This window comes from Lacerta agilis, chromosome 10 (genome assembly GCF_009819535.1).
Source record: "Lacerta agilis isolate rLacAgi1 chromosome 10, rLacAgi1.pri, whole genome shotgun sequence".
Lineage (NCBI taxonomy): Eukaryota > Metazoa > Chordata > Lepidosauria > Squamata > Lacertidae > Lacerta > Lacerta agilis.
In genome coordinates this window covers 62,567,591-62,586,535 of record NC_046321.1, presented here as the reverse complement: position 1 = coordinate 62,586,535, position 18,945 = coordinate 62,567,591, and the positions used below count along the sequence as shown (strand labels likewise).

Below are 18,945 nucleotides of genomic sequence, written 5' to 3'. Positions count from 1 at the left end.
GGTTTTGCGGCTCCCAGTTGTTGTTTTTTCCTTTGGAAACGGGTCCAAGTGGCTCTTTTCGTCTCAAAGGTTGCAGACCCCTGCTGTAGTGTATATTTAATCCTATGTTTGATCATGGCCAAGGGATTTAACTATGTCTGAGCAGGACAAATATGTATGTCCGCATTATTTAAAAAGAATAAACCGGTCAAAACTCCCATATTTATTAAACAGCTAATAAGCATATAGATTGATTTGTTCTTCTTTATTTAATCTTCTTTATTTAATCACACACCTCCCCTTTATTACTGTAATCCAGAATGCCTAAGTTTATTTTGCCATGTACATACTGTTTCAAGAGACGAACTCTTAACTCTTAACGAATGAGTGCTTCTCAGAAGCAGCACTTCAGCTTTCATCTGCAGGAATGTTCTGCCCTCCAGTGGTCTCTACCTTGCTGGCGGAAGTGGTGATTTCAGCACTATGGACAGAGGATGGCACATTATTACAGCTGCAAGCCTGCATTATATTGCATTGCACGGCAGCATCGGATTTTTCTATTTCTTCAGTACGTGTCTCTGTTTGCGACCAAGCGTTGAGATGCGCCTTTAAATTAGCATGTTTATTTTCACATGATCTGTGTGTTTGAGCTCTGCGCAACATATCTCTTTTCAGAGGCCTGGCTGGTTTTGCCTGGGGATGAATGTCAGTTGTTTCCTTGTCAAGGAAAACGGAATACGTGGCCATTGACTGGCAACTGCACTGCAGCTTTTGATTTCCTGAAACTGAAAGTGGATTGCCATCATTTCTTGCAAAATTGTTCTCAAAGTAACGCAACGCTCTTCCATCCTGCTCTTCCTCTTCAGACTGTTGAAACAGAATTGTCAGTTTAATCATGCACGTCTGGGTCCAGTGAATCACCATTACAGTTAATGTCATATACGGTAGGAATGGTTTTTGGTGTTTATGTGACCCTGCTGCATTCAACCCTGCTCATAAATATATAAACTCTACTGGGCTTTTAAAAAAGCCATTGGCACCCCTGCTTATCCCCAGACACTTGGATAGGCTTGTGTAAACTCAGTTATGGCAATATTTGCCTCGCTTTACCTCAGCAGATGTAGTAGTGGCATAGCTCTCTGTTCGGTTTGGAGAATAACTAGGTGACTGGTTGCTTAGCTGAGATTCTTCATCTGAAACAATATATATCTCATTCTGAGGCAAAATTCTAAGCACTAACAAACTTTTCTAAAAGAATGTTGTCTAATTTCCCCATCTTTTAGAACCAATGGGAGGGAAACATTTTTTTTAAAAAAATGAAAATGACTAAGTGGCAAGGGACAGTGGGGGAGCAGTAAAGTACACTCATTTTGCTCTGTTGTCAAGAGCCCCATATGGCTTTGGACTGGGGGATATCTTCCACCGCAGATTCTCCCTCCTCACCCTCAGGCTTGTTCCGCCCAGTGGCTTACCTATTTAAGAAGAGTTAAAGCTACATTACAAACTCATTAGGTGAGATACTCAAACTTAAAGAACATGTGTTCTGTTCTTCTTGACCATTAAGAAAACTAAGGAATCTGAGATTAGTACTAACCTTTTTGTTTTCCATGCTTTGAATGCTGATCATAGTAACTGCAGGCTTCCTTTCTCGGGTTGTTGTTGTTGTTGGTTTTTTTGAGAAAATTAAAGATGATGTTAGTCTAACTTCATTTACTGTACATTTTACTTTGGGTTCCTCAATTCTGTTTCAGGCAAATCTCATCAATTGTTGACCAGTCGTTCCAATAATATTGCACTAAGCAGCTCACATTCTCCTATTTCTACCATGATCTCAAACCATGAGCTTAGAAGTTAACCCAGGAAAATGGACACAACTTGCCTTTTACATAAAGAAAGATTATTAGGTCATTATCTGTCTTCATAGCAACTGGACCACTGTACCTTTGCTAAATATTTGACAAGGTGTAGATATTCACTCATGAGACTGCTGCACAACACTGACTCTACATAGAAGAGGTCATTCAGTATAAGGAACCAGGCCTCCTACACTTTCTTCATAAGCTTCACAATTTCTGCTATTGCTAAGTCTGGTGGAAAGGAAGAGTAAAAGGCGACACCTATCAAGCCAAGTTTGACCTAAGGACCTTCCCTCACCTGAAGCTGCAGATGTGGAGTCTTGTGCTTCATTGTTATTGCTACAACTACTGTTTGTAGAGGGCTGGACTGGCAGTCAACCCCCAGATTGCACCCTGAGACAAAAGCATTGTAGCTTCTCATTCATGCACAAACGGAGCTTGCTGAAATGAAATGGGGGAAGTGAGGCTCTTCTTTGCAGGAGTTTGTTCTCCCATCCTATTGAGTGCTGCCTTGGCCCTTCCAAGTCTGGTGAGTTTTCTCCTGCATCTCCATCATTCTAGGCTGTTCCTCTGTCCTGGTCTGAACCAGGTAAGTTATCTTTGCACCACCAGATGAGACAAATGAGTTTATTCAACATCTGATGCTATTAAAAATGGAGAGGATGATTAGGATAATCATCTCGCCCTTCATCTGTGCAGCTCCACTGCCTGAACCAAGTTGATTTGTTCTTCCCAAGTTCTGCTTCTACAATGATCTAGCTCTTTTCTCCGTATGTACTCTAGGGGTGTGGCCCTCAGATTTGCTGAGAGCAGTTTGGGGGAATGGCGGGCAACTGGACCACTGCAAAATGAGAACAGTCTCTAATATTTCAGCTTTTCCCTTATCACAATCACACACACAAGAGAAATAAACCCTGAACTGATTGGGAAGGGTAGCACTCAAGTGTATCATGTGCAGCACATAGGCTCTTGTCACACACATTTGAGATGAGCCGTGTGGTGTTATACACTATGCTTTTGTTCTTGTAATGCGCTGTATTTCAATATGTTGGAAGCTGCCTTAGAAGGGGTAACCCTGAAAGATGACCTAGAAAGTATGGGCCCCTTTGGGAGGAAGGGTGGGATATAGATTTAATGAAGAAATAAAACAGACAAATTAATTTATAAAATAATAAAACACTTCAGGAAAATCAAATACTGCTTCTCCTCATCACAACATTCATCTGATATAAATCATTGGGAATTTGCCCACTTTCCACAGGAGTGATGAGTGGCAATTAGCCAGTCCTCTTTGGGTTAGTAATAGTTTCCCACTTCATAATTAACTCCCCCTTAACAGCTGAATCATACTCATAAAAACAAGTCAGTTGCCAACATACTAATGCCATTCTCTATACAGAACCTAACATTTTGTCATACTGAGTTTGAGAAAACAACTAAAATGTCAAGGTCTTGATGCTTGCCATATCAGGCAATCTATAGAAACGGCTGTCAATTTTATACTTGGAAAAAATAAATCAAAATTCTACTCCAAGGTAACCCAAGTAAAAGCTACACATACTTATAACTGCATTTGTCATACTAATTTCAAATTATATTAACTTTAGTAATTGTTCTGATGTTATAGCAGAGCTACAAAAGAAGGAGCAAAGAGCTGTCATGGAATCATACAGTTAAAAGTGCTCATAAAGGCCATCAAATCCAACCCCTGCAATGCAATAATATTTTGTCCAACGTGGAGCTCAAACCCATGACCGTGAGATTAAGAGTCTCATGCTCTACTGAGTGAGCTATCCCAGCATGGGAAACACTGATCTCTCTTTTTCACTTAGCCTTTTGCTCCCTCTGAGTTCTTAAGGGCTGGTTCTATAGGCTGATCTAGATGTGACAACAAATGTGAGTTGGCCAACAAAAATGGAAACCCTACAATGAGTTACTCTGTCCATGTGTAGTTAAGAAAACACATGTCACTGTGTTCATTTCACCATCCACAGAGGCATGGTGGATGCCAGGGTAGGGAGGGGGGACAACCTGCATGATGCTATCCTGTCTTGGAGTTCCATAGTATCTACCTGCTTGCCTGCTACCTATATTGCCACCTCTACATTCTCAGCTGTAATATTCCTTCAGTTTCTCCCTGCTTTCTTTTTCTTTTTTTGCATTCTCCTCAGCTCCACCCACAATCGATTCTGATTCCCAGTTTAGTTAGCATCATGATGTGTCTGTTTGCACATACCGGTAACTCTCAGTACAGTGGCATGAAATGCAGTGTTTGAAACAAATGTGAGTAGTACTGCTAACCTACAGCATTTTTCAAAATTTTCTCTTCAAAACATACCCCTAAAGATTTTTGCTTGCCACTCATTGGTGTACCCCACCAACCAATATTCAGACAATCAAGGAATAGTCAAGAGCCCAACCTAAGCTCATTGGAAGAGACTTCCTTTCCTCATATAATGAGAAAAGTGCTCAAGATGTGCTTTTTTCATGCCAGGTTTCAGCACCAGAGGGCAAAGCATAAAATAATTCTATGTTCAGAGCATAAGTAGCACCAAAAACATGGCATATTCTACTCAAGCTGCTTCCCTTTGCACACAATGCAAATCATACAAAGCTTTTACCTGTTCAAGTCCAAATATCTGCAAGTTACTCAGATTATGTTCTGCCCATCCAGCCTTCCTGCTGCAAAATATCGGGAGAGGGGGGTCACTTCCATTGCAGTTTCAGTCCCTGATCACAAAACTAAAACTAACATTACTAGTGGTGTTTGGGTATGTTATGGTAGCTATAATTAAACTATTTATAGTGTTAACTGAATAGTTTATACCCTTTTGAATAGTGGAGATCTAACACTAGAACTATGCCACACTGTAACAGTAGAAGTCAGAGGAATAAGATGCATTATCATATAAAACATTAGCCTAATGGGGCCAAAGACTGTAATTCTAAAATAAGTCATATGCTCAGCCTTGATCTTTGTTCCAAAATAACTGCATTCAATAGGCAGTAGGTTTCCTTGCTCAATAATAACTGCTAAACATTCAACAGGTATCGCTGTATTTCCCAACACAACCATTTTTGTTATGAAACAAAGTTGGGGAAGGAATGTGAGGTATCTTGCAACCTGAAATGGAGTGATAACGGGATCTTCTGATGTAACACAAACAGCAGCCTAACCTTTACTGTGACATGCTAGTATGTCATTTTGTCATTCAGATCAATTTAAAACTCTTAGGCCTTAGGGCAACTGCACAATGACTTTGAGAAACTGCAGTAAGTACACAAACATCTATGATGCTTTGCTGAACAAAAGCTATCACTAATTAACTGCTATCATGGATTATACCCTTTACCTCCCAGGCATAGGCAACCTTCGGCTCTCCAGATGTTTTGGCCTACAACTCCCATGATCCCTAGCTAACAGGACCAGTGGTCAGGGATGATGGGAATTGTAGTCCAAAACATCTGGAGAGCTGAAGGTTGCCTATGCCTGCCTCAGGCAATGACTTTGGCAGGGGTAACCAACATGTTGCCCTCCAGACATTGTCGGACTTAAGGTTCCATCGGTCCCAGGCATCATGGCCAAGAGTCAATGATTATGGTGCTTGTAGTCCACCAGATATGGAGGGGACCGTGTTGGTTACTGCTAACCTGTGGTGTGCAAGGTGACAGATGTGGATCATAAAACTATTTTCTGGCCACGGTGGCTTTATCAAATGGTTTTTAAAAATTCACACATTGAATTGGACACTGAAACTGGAGAGCCAGAGTGTCATAGAGATTGTCACGACAGAAATACTTCCATATATGCACCAGGAACCATATCACTACTTTAAAGGTTAAATCAAGGGTCGGCAACTTGTGGCCCATGGGGCACAAGCGGCCCATGGGGGTCTTTTAAACGACCCACGAGCCGCCCGCTTGGCAAGTCCCCACGCGCTGCGCTAAACCGGCGCAGCACAGAGTGGGGACTCGTTTCCGCAGCGCCAGAAATCACATCTGTGCAGACGCCGGAAATTGCATCTGCGCAGACGTGATCCGGCCCACGGAGCAATCTCCGCGGGAGTGAACTGGCCCAGGCAAGGTAAACCTTGCCAGCCCCTGGGTTAAATGAAGCACAAATGCTTCAAAGACTTACCTTTTCTCTAAGCAATTTTGCATGCTGTCTGCTACCTTGATATTTCTCTTTTGGCTTTCAAATCCCACTGAAAATAAAAAAGTTATAAAATATAACTTCAGATACATCCATAATAACCATTTATTAAAGCTATTAAAAAAAACAAATAAAAACAACACCAAGTATCCACCACACATATGTGATGTGATGTGTTTTAGGTGCGGAGAATCTTAATGAGCACTTTCCCTGGAACAATTAATTTTAATGGGAATCCATTCGCTGACTGACTTCCTCCATGGACATGAATGGGAAGCCCCACTTCTATAGAAGCTTCATATACACACATAGAATTCTGGATCAATATGTCTCTCTGTAATCTAATTCTAAATGCAACCAGATAACCAGCAGTGATAATTGTTGCATCTCCCCAAAGCTCCATGACAAGAACAGTTATGCATGCTGTTAATCCACTTCCAAATTTGGCAGGAAGCCAATGCACTGCACATATAATGATGATATTGGTAACCTATTTTAAAATACAAGGGTATTGGTAATAAGCTTAAAAGCCAAGAAGTATTCTTTACAAGGAAGTGCAAGTGCACAAGTGGGGCTATGCATAGAGGTTGGCTCTGTTCTCTTTCTTGATGGAATCCATGCAGTAATATGGGATAAGGTTAAGTGGGATGCAATGCAAATACATTAGAGAGAAAGCAAATATTGTTTCTCAGTTGGGATTCTGGGCCTAGTGAGGTGCAACTTCAGCACCCACCCTTCCCTCTAATTTCTCCCAGACAAGTGAATGGCTGCCATTCCCTTACATGGAGAAAAAGAAAGCAGAGTATAAGAGACATTGCCCTAGGGCGGGGGTCTGCAACCCGCGGCTCCGGAGCCGCATGCGGCTCTTTTGCACCTTTGCTGCAGCTCTGGGCAGGGCCGGTGCATTTAGCGCCGAAATGTAGGGGGCGCTGCGCCGCGCTGCTGGCCCGCCTGCGCCCACCCACTTCTCTACCTTGCCGGCGGCTGTGCTGCTCATGCATGCCTTGTTTCGTGCCAGCGCAGGCGCAGCAGCAGACCGCAGCAGCTTCCCTCCTTGGCGCCTGTCCCAGTGCTTGTGTTTGACTGCTGCGATTCGACGAGGCGCGACAACTCGACGAGGTAAGGAGGCAGCTGCGGGCTGGGCCAGGGGCGGCGGGCGAGGGGGAAGCCCTCTTTTTAAAAAGTGGAAGGGCCCGGCTCCAGGACACGTGGCAGTCTGGGAAGGAAAAGGAAGCCCGGCTGTTCAGCTAAGGGCGGCCCAACAGGATGAGATGGGCGCGGGGAAAAGCTCAGGGGATGACCGGTCCTGGGCTCTGTTTCGGGGGGCGCAGGAGACTTCCCTTAAGCAGCATGGCGAAAGGGGCCCGAGCATGGGCGTACCGACGGGGGGGGGGCAGTGGCCCCCCCTAGAAGCGGGAGTCCCATGGACTAAAAGAAGGGTTTTATCCATTCTGAAGGAATGTTTTCCCGCGCCTGCAGGGGGGACGTGATCAGCCCCCTGCTTCAGCCCCTCTCAGCTGCCTTGCCCAGCCCCTCTGCTGGCCAATAGTGATTGGGGCAGTGTGCATGCTGTGTGCTTTTGCATAAGTTTGCTAAACTTTTAGGGTTGCATTTGTGCTGTTCATGGGGCGGAAGTATTCTGGGGGGTTGGATTTCCCCTTCTAGATTTGCCCCTGCAGCGTCAGGCGTTCGGACGGTTCCTTTAATACAGTGCTTGTTGTTTGGCTGGGAGGGGGAGCGTTTCGTGATATTTTGCCATTTTGCCTTCATTACCTGCTCTTCATTACCTGTCTAAATTGTGCTATGAGCTTCTGGGTGTTTATATTTTTGTGGGCCGCAATGGTTTTGCGGCTCCCAGTTTTTTTTCTCTTTTCGGAAACGGGTCCAAGTAGCTCTTTTTGTCTTAAAGGTTGCAGACCCCTGCCCTAGGGGATGACATTGTCTCTACCAATAGGACCCTATGGTGAGTGCAGTGTGTCTCTGTGTATCCCCTTCAATATATAGGTCCTCGAGAGGTTCCTTTGATATACAGGCCCTCATATGAAGCACTCATATTAACAAAAGGACATTTTGCTAATTGTATCATTGGGCTCCTTAAATATGAGAAGGCCTCTACATTGTAATTACTTATTCCATCATAGACATTTACCTGTATTTCCAACGTTTTTAGCCTTCTCTTGCTGTTCAGAAAACATTACAGGCTTTCGTTCTTGAATACAGTAATATCCTGGCTGATTAATGGACTCCTGGGTGCTTACATTTAAGCTCTGGCTGTTTGGGAAGAAAATCTGCTCTGGAGCTGTGAAAATGCCTCTGAGGTCTCTTTCAGGAGGGCACCTGTGAGCACAACTTGACATCTGGTGCATTTCTTCCATTTCGTAAGGACTATGCATTCTGGATATTTCATTTGCATTGGCTGAATCTGTAAACAGCTGGTCGATGATGCTTTTGTTACCAAAAAAATGGCTGGAATCGGCAGAAGGAGCCGTTGGAAAGTGTTGTTTCTCCTCTTCAAACAAAGCTGCTATGGGCCGAGAGCTTTCACCAGCAGTAGCTTCTAATATGTTATTCACAAACCCAAACAATGGCTCTTCATTGCGATGGTTTCTGAAATTTGTGTCATCGCTGACCTTGGGAGACTTGCCAAGTGGGTTGTTATAGTCTGGACTTTGTGGGGATGGGATGGGGGAAATGAAAAGGTGAGCACTTAAACAGCTAAGCAACATATAATCTGCTGACATATATTACTAGTATAAATACGTGCATGTTCTTCACTTCAATCATTCTTTCTCTCTCTCTCCCTCTCTGGAATTACCCTTTTTTTTAGAATCCATTATACTTTAAGCATGTTATATCTCGATTATGAAGAGAAACTGGGACCTTGTTTTAGTCTTTTCAGAATCATATGAAACATCTTATTTTAAGCAGTTGTGACTAACTAGTTCAACCACTATATGTCACTGCTGCTCCACTGCAGTAAACTTGTCAGTAGCAGGAGGAGAGGCATAAAGCACTTCTGCATGAAAAGCACAGGGAAAGATGTTAGCAATATGCAATACTGCTATCATGTATACTGTGATAGAATTCTGAAAGCATGTTCGGACCCATAATGACTCTCAGAATACTATCATGCCAAACTTAACAATACATTTTAAATGTATTGTTAAAAATAGGCTGTGTGTTTGCTGAGAGCCACAGTTGTCTACAATCCTATTTGTGCAAGTATGGCTTAATGAGACAAAAGAAGGTAATAATTGTCACGCTGTGTCATTTCAATAGTCCATTTGGCTTTGTTCCCTGTTCTGTTTATGTAATTTATTAGAGCATTCTGATCCTCTTTCGTCATAAGCTAATTCATAAATTAAGCACAGTGATTAATGCAAGAACCTGCAAAAGAAGACTATCTACATTAAACTGAAGGATCATGTAGATGTTTGAGATGCATGGTGTAGGGATCACAAATCTGATGTTTGGTTGCTTATCTGATGTGCCTTACCACCAATGTTGTAATGATCTTATATTGGATCATCCTTTTGCGTATGGGCTTAAGTTTGTACTCAAAAATATCAAGGCCCCAGCCATGCAATCTGTACATGACAAAATTAGAATGTATAGATTGGGCAGCTGTACCCTGCAGGCAATGGGCTCTATGAGCGCAGGCCCTTCTGCAAATATGACAATCCATCATGTGATGCTAGGACTGGAGTTGTGTGCGAGGAGAATCGTGATTCTGATATGCTCACCATGCCTAGTCTCAAATGTCTGCACAAAGCTTCAGCAATACCACAATAAATGTTGTGAAAACAACTCTAGAACCTGAATTCTCAGAACAACAAAGAACTGAATTCTCTGTATATGAAAAACAGAAAGCACGGGAAGCCCAGTACAGTAATATCTTAGAACAAGTTTTATCTTCAAGATGCAAAAAAAGAAAAAAAAGAGTAATATAATTATGCACTTCAGAAGCCATTATATTTTTAAGCAGATAAAAATTCACTCTGCATTATATTTTATTTGCAATATAAAGCCTGTCCCTACCTATTCAACTGCTGGAAATATAGACCAGAAGCTGTGTCTACATCTGGGTTACTGAAATTCCTTTGCCCGCAGGCAGCCTTTGAAAACCAAGGTTCTTCACACATAGTTTTTGCTGGCTGAGAAGACTGTGGGCACTGTCAACAGATTATAAGAACACTTTGTAGCAGACACAGTATGTCCTTGGACACTTGCTTAACTTCTAAAACCCTGGGAACTCTCAGTTTTTTCTGATAGACAATCAAATGAGCCTTGAGACTTTCTACTAGTATGCACTGATTTACTTTGTGAAATGTGTGCTTATGAATCTTATTTTAAAATACTGTTTATGGGTTTATATGCCACCACTAGCACTATTTTGGGAAAGACAACTGTTAACCAAAACTATGCAATAAATGTAAATCACTAGGGCACAAATTTTTATTGTACAAGTTCTCACAGGAATTGTAGCAAGAGCCAGTTGGTGGATGCAAAATATTATGCTGTAACTAGCATAGAGCCAACAGCGACACAACTGAGCGTAACATAAAAAGCTTGGTAGGCATGTTATAAGCATAACTTACTTGGGACTGAATGTTCTGCTTTTCCGATAGATATTTTCTTCTGTTTTCTAATACCTCCTGTTGTATCCTATTATGACAGGGGGATTTTTTAAAATAATAATAATAATAATAAATTTATTTATACCCCGGCCAGGACCGGGCTCAGGGCGGCTAACATCAAATTATATGATATATTAAAAACATAAATCAAACAATTGATTAAAGTACAGCTTAAAATCAGGAGCAGGATAAAATCAGATGGCAACCCACAGATTATAACTATAGGGGTTGAGAGTATTGAGTGCTCACCAGGCCCAACTGTTTGTGCTGGTCTTATATGAGCCAGTGGAAAGGGTCAGGGAGGCCACTTACATACAGGGTCTTATAAAAAAAGAAGAGGGGGTGGGGGTCAGACTGGCCCCCGACCAAAGGCCTGGTGTAACAGCTCTGTCTTGCAGGCTCTGCAGAAAGATGTCAAATCCCGCAGGGCCCTGGTCTCTTGTGACAGAGCGTTTCACCAGGCTGGGGCCAGGGCTGAAAAGGCCCTTGCCCTGGTCAAGGCCAGACTAACCTCCTTGAGGCCCGGGACCTGCAAGGTGTTATCTTTGTGGGAAATTTTGCATATTTTCAGAGGTACTGCGATTTGCATCTTCATCAGACTGAGTAAGGGGCATTTGGTATTCTTAGGTTTTCTTGATGCTGATTCGGGAAAAATTAAAACTCTTACAATGTAATCCTATGCCTATCTACTCATGGCCTTAGTGACAAATTTCAGGTGTATAGAAGCAAAAAGAGGCCTTTGGTCTCCTCAAGGACCTTGAGTCAAAGATAACTTGTATACTGTGGCATAAACTTTCATGTCCCAGACTCCACTTTGTCAAATGGAGAACAAAGGATAGTAATTATAAGACCAAAAGGCCAAGCAATTGTGCCCTCCATCTTTCCCAAAATCAGGGTCTTTTCCAGGGAGTCTTCTCTTCTCATGAGGTGGCCAAAGTACTGCAGCCTCAGCTTCAGGATCTGTCCTTCCAGTGAGCACTCAGGGCTGATTTCCTTCAGAATGGATAGGTTTGATCTTCTTGCAGTCCATGGGACTCTCAAGAGTCTCCTCCAGCACCATAATTCAAAAGCATCAATTATTCGGCGATCAGCCTTTTTTATGGTCCAGTTCTCACTTCCATACATTACTACTGGGAAAACCATAGCTTTAACTATACGGACCTTTGTCGGCAAGGTGATGTCTCTGCTTTTTAAGATGCTGTCTAGGTTTGTCATTGCTTTTCTCCCCAAAAGCAGGCGTCTTCTAATTTCGTGACTGCTGTCACCATCTGCAGTGATCATGGAACCCAAGAAAGTAAAATCTCTCACTGCCTCCATTTCTTCCCCTTCTATTTGCCAGGAGGTGATGGGACCAGTGGCCATGATCTTAGGTTTTTTGATGTTGAGCTTCAGACCATATTTTGCGCTCTCCTCTTTCACCCTCATTAAAATGTTCTTTAATTCCTCCTCACTTTCTGCCATCAAGGTTGTATCATCAGCCTTTCTGAGGTTGTTGATATTTCTTCCAGCAATCTTAATTCCGCTTTGGGATTTTTACAGTCCAGTCTTTTGCATGATGAATTCTGCATGTAAGTTAAATAAGCAGGGAGACAATATACAGCCTTGTCGTACTCCTTTCCCAATTTTGAACCAATCAGTTATTCCATATCCAGTTCTAACCATAGCTTCTTGTCCTACATACAGATTTCTCAGGAGACAGATGAGGTGATCAGGCACTCCCATTTCTCTAAGAACTTGCCATAGTTTGCTGTGGTCGACACAGTCAAATGCTTTTGCATAGTCAATGAAGCAGAAGACAGATACAATTAATCAAAATATTAAAATTCAAAATATTATATTGGGATGTACCTGTGCTCAGTGTCATCTTGGTATAGTTTAGACTGTCTATGTTGTGGTGACTCAGGAAGTTCTACATTGTGCCTTCTCAGTGGGAATTTTACTCCTCTGTTAATATCCACATGAACTGCTTTTCGAACATTTTCTGTAATGAAAATACTTAAAAGATTAACAGTCCTTTGAGTGAATTAAAGAGGGACATCCAATGTTTTGGTAAGAGTGCAGGACCCAAACACTGTAAGGTTACAACTTTTTCAGCATTATGGTTTCATTTTTAGTTAGCAAGACATTCAATTAACACAAAAAGGTTGTGATTCAGATTTGATGAAGTAGGAGTAAATTTGATGGAGTGAATGTTGGAGAACTTAGCCACATTTTTCTTATGGTCATGCTTTTAATGGTAAAAATTTGACAATTAAATTTGCAGTTAAACTCACCAGAACAATCTTTCTTGGTAGATATCTGATTAACAACACACAGATTGAGGAGATCTAAGCTGACAGCTGAGCTTTTAAGGGGAGAAATTCCCAACAGCTTCATCTTTGATTTCAGCTTTTCTTTTTCGAAAAAGTCCTATTATATTAAGAATGACAGAAAAATGTCATAACAATGTACACTTTCTTGCTAAAGAAACAGGCCCTTAGTCATAATATATCCCACCTCAAGGCTCAAGGTGGCAAACAATTACAAACTGCCTTTTTAAAAAAGGAACTTTCCCTCAATCATTCCACAAAGATCCTCAAAACAGCTAGTGCCATTGGCAGCAAAAGAGAAGAGTTAGTTAGTGGTTGCGAAGGAATTCAGCCTGAAAGTAGAACCTTGAAAAGGACACTGACAATATGAACCAAAAAAAACCACATGATTTGGGAATGGCTGACTTGCATGGGTTTTTACTTCCTTATTTCCAATCATGGTGCATTTCTGTCTATAAGCAGAAAAATTGGAGTGTTTGAACACTGTGAATGGCTTCATAATATCACATCTACCTCTCTGAAAAAGTAATCTGTTTCCAGACTTCAATGATGCAAATACTCTCTTCTCTGTTGTTGTCGTTTTCTGGCAAGCCCTTTTTCACATTTGCACCTGCCTCCTAATTCAGTGTAATTCCTCCTTACCTTCTGCTTTCTTTTCTCCTTGGTGAGCACGATTCTTTTACTTGAAAGATTGAAAAGAAACATGAATCTGTGTTTACATTTGTAATATACAGAAATAATAAATGATTGCAGACATTTAGGAGACATTTACATACTGCATGTTTAATACTCTTCTGCTATTTACCAGGTCATCAGCTATAGCTAACCTGCACTAATCAGTTGAATGCTTCAATTCTTAAGTGCCTTTTAATCCAAAATTTTAAAACAACTAGCCAATAATAGACTTCTCTTTGCTGGAGGGGAAATAAATAAAATAAATATAAATACTTAAATTCTACATTTTGATCAAAGGACTTGAGCACAACAGCGCTCTGCCTACTTGTGATTCCCAGCAACTTGACATTCCAACAGTGGAGGCAGAACATAGCCATTTCTAATATTATCCTCTGTGGATTTCCTAGGGCCTCATCTGAGTAAATAATTTTTCTTTAAAAAAAGCAATTTGTGTCTTTCCAATGCACATATAAAGAGGTGTGGGATCTTCTTACAACAAAAATGTGCATTGGTGTGTGGAGTTAAACCCACATCTTATATGCAGAGGGCGGCCTACCGCATGGTCGAAGTGTGGTGAAAATTGTAACGATTTCCCATTCCCAGACTACAGATGCCTCAACATAGAATCACAGAAGTATTGGAAGGGACCCTATGGGTCATCTAGCCCAACCCCTGACAATGCAGGAAGATGTCTGTAGCAAAAACTTCTATCACAATTATAATATTATTCTTTATCTCTCTCTCTTCACCCTCAGTCATGTGAGCCTTGACCTGAAGCAGTGAAGCCCTGAGTCAGCTTTTATCATCTGAATGAAAACTAGGCCTTAATCAAGGCCTATGTGGTTCTAGGTCCACAAAGATTGAGGTTCTGGAAAACTTGGGTCATGGAATGAATTTGTCATCTTGGGCACATCCACTTCTGTCATCCTCAAATGCCCGATTGTGAATTACAAACAGTACAACTTCTTGAACTGGCAAACACAACGCTCATTGGAACTAACTTTTAAAAATCAAGCGTTCTAATGAATAGGGAGCGATGCTGTCCTTTTGCACCTGGCCTGCACTGATCTGTTCCAATATGGCTGCCATCTTCTCCCCAAATAGCAGGCAAAAATTCAAAGTCCTCTCCCTCCCACTGTAAGACCAACCACCTCAAAAATAAAAGCTTCATTGTTTATCCATCGTGGTACTTACTTTGGTGGCCCTACAGCCCCCAGAACCACAGTAAGTGTCATGTAACGATTTAAATAAACCTAAACCTACATTTGAGGAAGCGTGACATAATGATTTAAGGAAATCTACACTTGCAAATCTGCATTTGAGGAACTTAATACACGCCCAGCTGTCTTGCAGCAATTCTTTCACAAAACCTTTGTCTTGTTGGTCAGAGGCCTTCATTTCTGCTGCAAGCCGGCGGCTGTTTGCCTTAGCAGTTATGAGGCCCTTTCGGCTGCACTCACCGGGAGCCACCAACCCAGTTCATTTTCTCTCCCAAGAAAATAGAGCGGCCTATGGATGATTTATTTATTTTATATTATTATTATTTTTAAAAAAACACCCTTCTAGATAGGCCTTGCAGGAAGGCAACTGGCTCTTGCAATGAGCCCCTCAGGCGAAGGCCAGACTCCTCTGCGTCTCTGTTCCCCTCAAGGCCTCCCTGGAGCTCTCAGAAGGAGCAAAGTCAGAGGCAGCTTTTCTCCAGCAGTTAAATAAGGAATAGAAACCAGAAAGATTATTATTATTATTTTAAAAAAGCAGGGGGCAGATAAGTTTGTAACCAATAGGCTTGAGGAGCTGGGGTAGAATTAGACAATGGCCTAAGTTCTCATCCCGTCTGTTTTAACATCCACACAGAACATTGCGTGCCCCCCCCCTGTATGTGTGTTCATGGCCATACATGATTTAAACATGTTGGGGTTTTTTTTTTGGGGGGGGGTGTGTGCTTGCACTGTGAGAAAGAAATAGAACCTCCACCAGTTTTCACCCCAGCATATAGAGTAAAACCGCAAAATAAACCAGACCCTCCAAACGTGCCTATTTCTCAGGGACAGTCTGGGATTCACAGAAGCCAGTTTCCGATTTTCCGATTTGATCCTGGAATGTCCTGCCTTTTCCTTAGAACATCCCTATTTTCATCGGAGAAATGTTGGAGGGCATGGAATGATGTGAGATACAGTACAAGTAACTTTAGAAGACATATGAAGGCAGCCCTGTACAGGGAAGTTTTTTTAAAAAATGTTTTATTATGATTTTATATGTGTTGGAAGCTGCCTAGAGTGGCTGGGGCAACCCAGTCAGATGGCTGGTGTATAAATAATAACATTATATCATCATCATCATCATGACTTTTTTTCAGCTGGAACTCAGTCCTGACATCTCTCAGGTGGGTGCTGTTGCCATTATAAAAGAACAAGGAAGGCGTTCATGGTGAGTTCCGGCACTTTTTCTAGAAAAATAGCACTTGTTGTTGTTGAAGAGGACGTCCCTATTTTCATCGGATAAATGTTGGAGGATGTGAAATTAACCTTCTACCACAGTTCATATTTGTAGGGGAATAATTTAGTAGTCTGGTCACCCTGCTGCTGCCAAGGGCTATAATGTTGTCTTGTTCTCAGGGACTGGGTCTACCGAAAAGTTGTAGAAAGTTAAACACAAACACAAAGTCACAACTACAGTACTGTGAAGTTGGCAGGTTTAAAAACAGCTTGTCGGGAGAAAAAATGGTTCATAACTTGAGGGTTGCATGTTCCACATTGGATTAGTTACCCTTTAACAACCTTAAACCGCCATGTCATGGTCACAGTAGGAATTATGATCTGCTTTCTCCGCTGTTGGGTGTGAAACCAGAAAGGTGTTGATTTTGGAACAAAGCAGAATACAGACGTGGATGTGATCTTGTGTATATGGTGTGGAATATTTGGTACTGAAAGCATTGTTTTCCCCATGCACCTTAGTTAGCTCTATTGCTTTTGCTGTGATATCATTAGCAGGTGCCTTTCATCAGCAACCCAGCTCATTGCCCTTGGGTCCTCAATTAAAACTACAACTGCAGATGAGCCCAAAGCCTTTACTGAACACTGTAAAAGCAGCAACAGGTTTCTGCACAAACACTATGGCTGCCGCTTGTAGCAGATTTGCTTTTAAAAAGTTGAGCACAGCAAAGATGGAAACATATTTGGGGAGCAATAAATGAGATTCCATTCTCTTTTATTATGGGTAACCTATTTATTTGCTTTATGTATTAAGATTTTCTTCCCTTCCTCCAAGCTTTGGGATTGGATGCATGCCAGCCACACAGCCAGTTTTGCCCTTCAAGCCTGGCAAATACTTTTTGAAAAGTTTCCCTAATTGCCCCCTTTCCTGTGTTCAGTTTCTAAAATGAGAGGAGCCAGGGATCATATCTGCTTGGCATCTGGTCACCACCTTACCTCAGATCGTGGGGGGGAAGCATCTAAATAGGACCTCATTGCCAGGTCATGTGTACAGGATTGCAGCCTTGGTCAGGTATATTCCCTTCTAGTCCTTAAAAAGGGCCATTAAACCCATCCATTTGGTTGGTCAGTAAATATATATATATTTCATGCTTGGCTAATGTGCTGTGTTTTGTGAAATGTGTTATAATTATAGTGCTATGTATTTATATATAATTAAATATGGGTGCTAATTCACTTGGTGTGATTTTAAAATATTGCATGCTGAGAGATGTTGCATATCCTGCTGATACGGTCAGCTTCGTGTAATGCGTCATTTCTGGAGTGCCCTGAGCTTCTTATTATATATGGGTGGTGATATTTGACATGATTTCAGAATACTGCATGCTGCCTCAAGTTGGTAGAGAAGTGGAATATAAATGGTTAAATGAAAAAGCAGAATAAACGAAGCTTGCTGCTGCACAGACTGTGCTCCATCGGGCTTCACTTTGGTTTGCAGTTACCATACATCTAACTTTGGGCTTCCTGACTCATCGCAGAACTCTGCTTTCAGTTAGTTCTCCAACTTGCCCTCTTGCTACTGTAATGGCAGTGCTCCAGAAGTCTTCCAACCACCACATTATTTGGTCCACATGGTTTGGCTCCAAAAACCACCCATGCCCTCCCCATTAAATGGCTGTTCCATTCTGAACCATATCATTTGTTTAAAAACAGTTACAATTAAAATCTCCAAACTGTATTTTTAAAAGACACAAACACACACGTATATTTCTGGATGTATATGTATATTTCTGGATGTTTGTGTGTCTAACAGTGAAATTAGATCATAGTGACCTCCATAAACTGTTAACAACCTGTCTGCATAAATTTCATTTATTTCATTTGACACTTTGGGGCCACTCAACACAGACAGATAAACCAACCAGAAGCCGTTTTTAAAGGGGGTGCATGAGCTTTCAGATCACACTCATATGCATTACATTGTTTATGAGAAATGATCGCCACATTTGTTGTGTGTGTGTGTGTGTGTATCTGCAATGTGTACACCTGCCCCTTAATTACAGGGATGTGGAGATGATTGGTGCCATATTTCGGGGTGAACCTGCAAGGATGGCATGCATATGTGATGGCCTCTCAGTCATAGGTGTACAGAAAAGCTGGATAGCGTTGACCAGAACCCAGGCCATGAAACATGAGCAGTATTTCAGCTGCTTCCCAGTATGCGTTGGTCCTCAAAGGAAGAAAACTAGATAGGACATGAATGGTTATTGTAAAAGAAAAAAAGATGTTTCAAGCCTCTTGTTGCAAAATGGATCGTTGTGTTGGTGCTTACAAGTATTTTAATTCAGATTTTTTTTAAGTGGTATGCTGGATGTTTTCCTTGTGTGTAACTTAGGGGCCACATTTGACAGTCGGCCAAGCCAGCAGCAGAAAGAAAAAGTCCACGGAAAGGAGAACTGCAGCTTGAGCTCATTGACACGGGCACCATGTTGGCAGCCCATTGGTTTGCAACCTAAAACACTAAAAAGTGGGGAAAGTTCCACGATTAATGTGGTTAGGATCACAGCCTTCATGAGACAAGTCAGCATCAAAACAGTGCCATAAAAGTTGGGCTTACAGAAAGTGAAAACCGCAAGCCTTAAACTGTACTCTTTCTAGCTTACAAACGAGAATAGATGTTTATATATGTACGTTATTTAAATCAATGTCAGGATGAGGGCAGCAATAACCACACAGGGTTTTTTCAGATGATAATTACAGTGCTGTGGTCTTCTTAGCCCTTTGTCTTTCAGTTCAGCACTTAGCGCATGAGGAAGGTTCTGCTAGCCAAGTGCTGCTGTCAGTGGAGTGCATCCTTCCACCCTGTCAGAGAGCCCTAACATTATTTTGTCCTTTTGAGGTCGC

The 18,945-nt window shown here is 41.8% G+C and overlaps 2 protein-coding genes across 2 annotated transcripts; both read right to left on the bottom strand.

Moving 5' to 3' along the window:
* Positions 1 to 259: 259 nt before the first annotated feature.
* On the bottom strand, positions 260 to 10,157 carry LOC117054275 (uncharacterized protein C12orf40-like). The gene is made up of 7 exons (XM_033162953.1): positions 10,027 to 10,157; positions 8,138 to 8,655; positions 5,974 to 6,040; positions 4,457 to 4,514; positions 1,574 to 1,622; positions 1,090 to 1,172; positions 260 to 846 (listed from the first exon to the last, which is right to left on the bottom strand). The coding sequence occupies exons 1-7, from the start codon at positions 10,128 to 10,130 to the stop codon at positions 388 to 390; spliced, it is 1,338 nt and encodes a 445-aa protein (XP_033018844.1). The 5' UTR covers positions 10,131 to 10,157; the 3' UTR covers positions 260 to 387.
* Positions 10,158 to 10,456: 299 nt separating this feature from the next.
* LOC117054278 (uncharacterized protein C12orf40-like) lies at positions 10,457 to 13,660 on the bottom strand. Its single transcript, XM_033162959.1, has 4 exons — positions 13,577 to 13,660; positions 12,899 to 13,034; positions 12,474 to 12,606; positions 10,457 to 10,653 (listed from the first exon to the last, which is right to left on the bottom strand). Exons 1-4 carry the CDS (start codon positions 13,637 to 13,639, stop codon positions 10,512 to 10,514), a joined length of 474 nt encoding a protein of 157 aa, XP_033018850.1. The 5' UTR covers positions 13,640 to 13,660; the 3' UTR covers positions 10,457 to 10,511.
* Between the last annotated feature and the right edge of the window lie 5,285 nt (positions 13,661 to 18,945).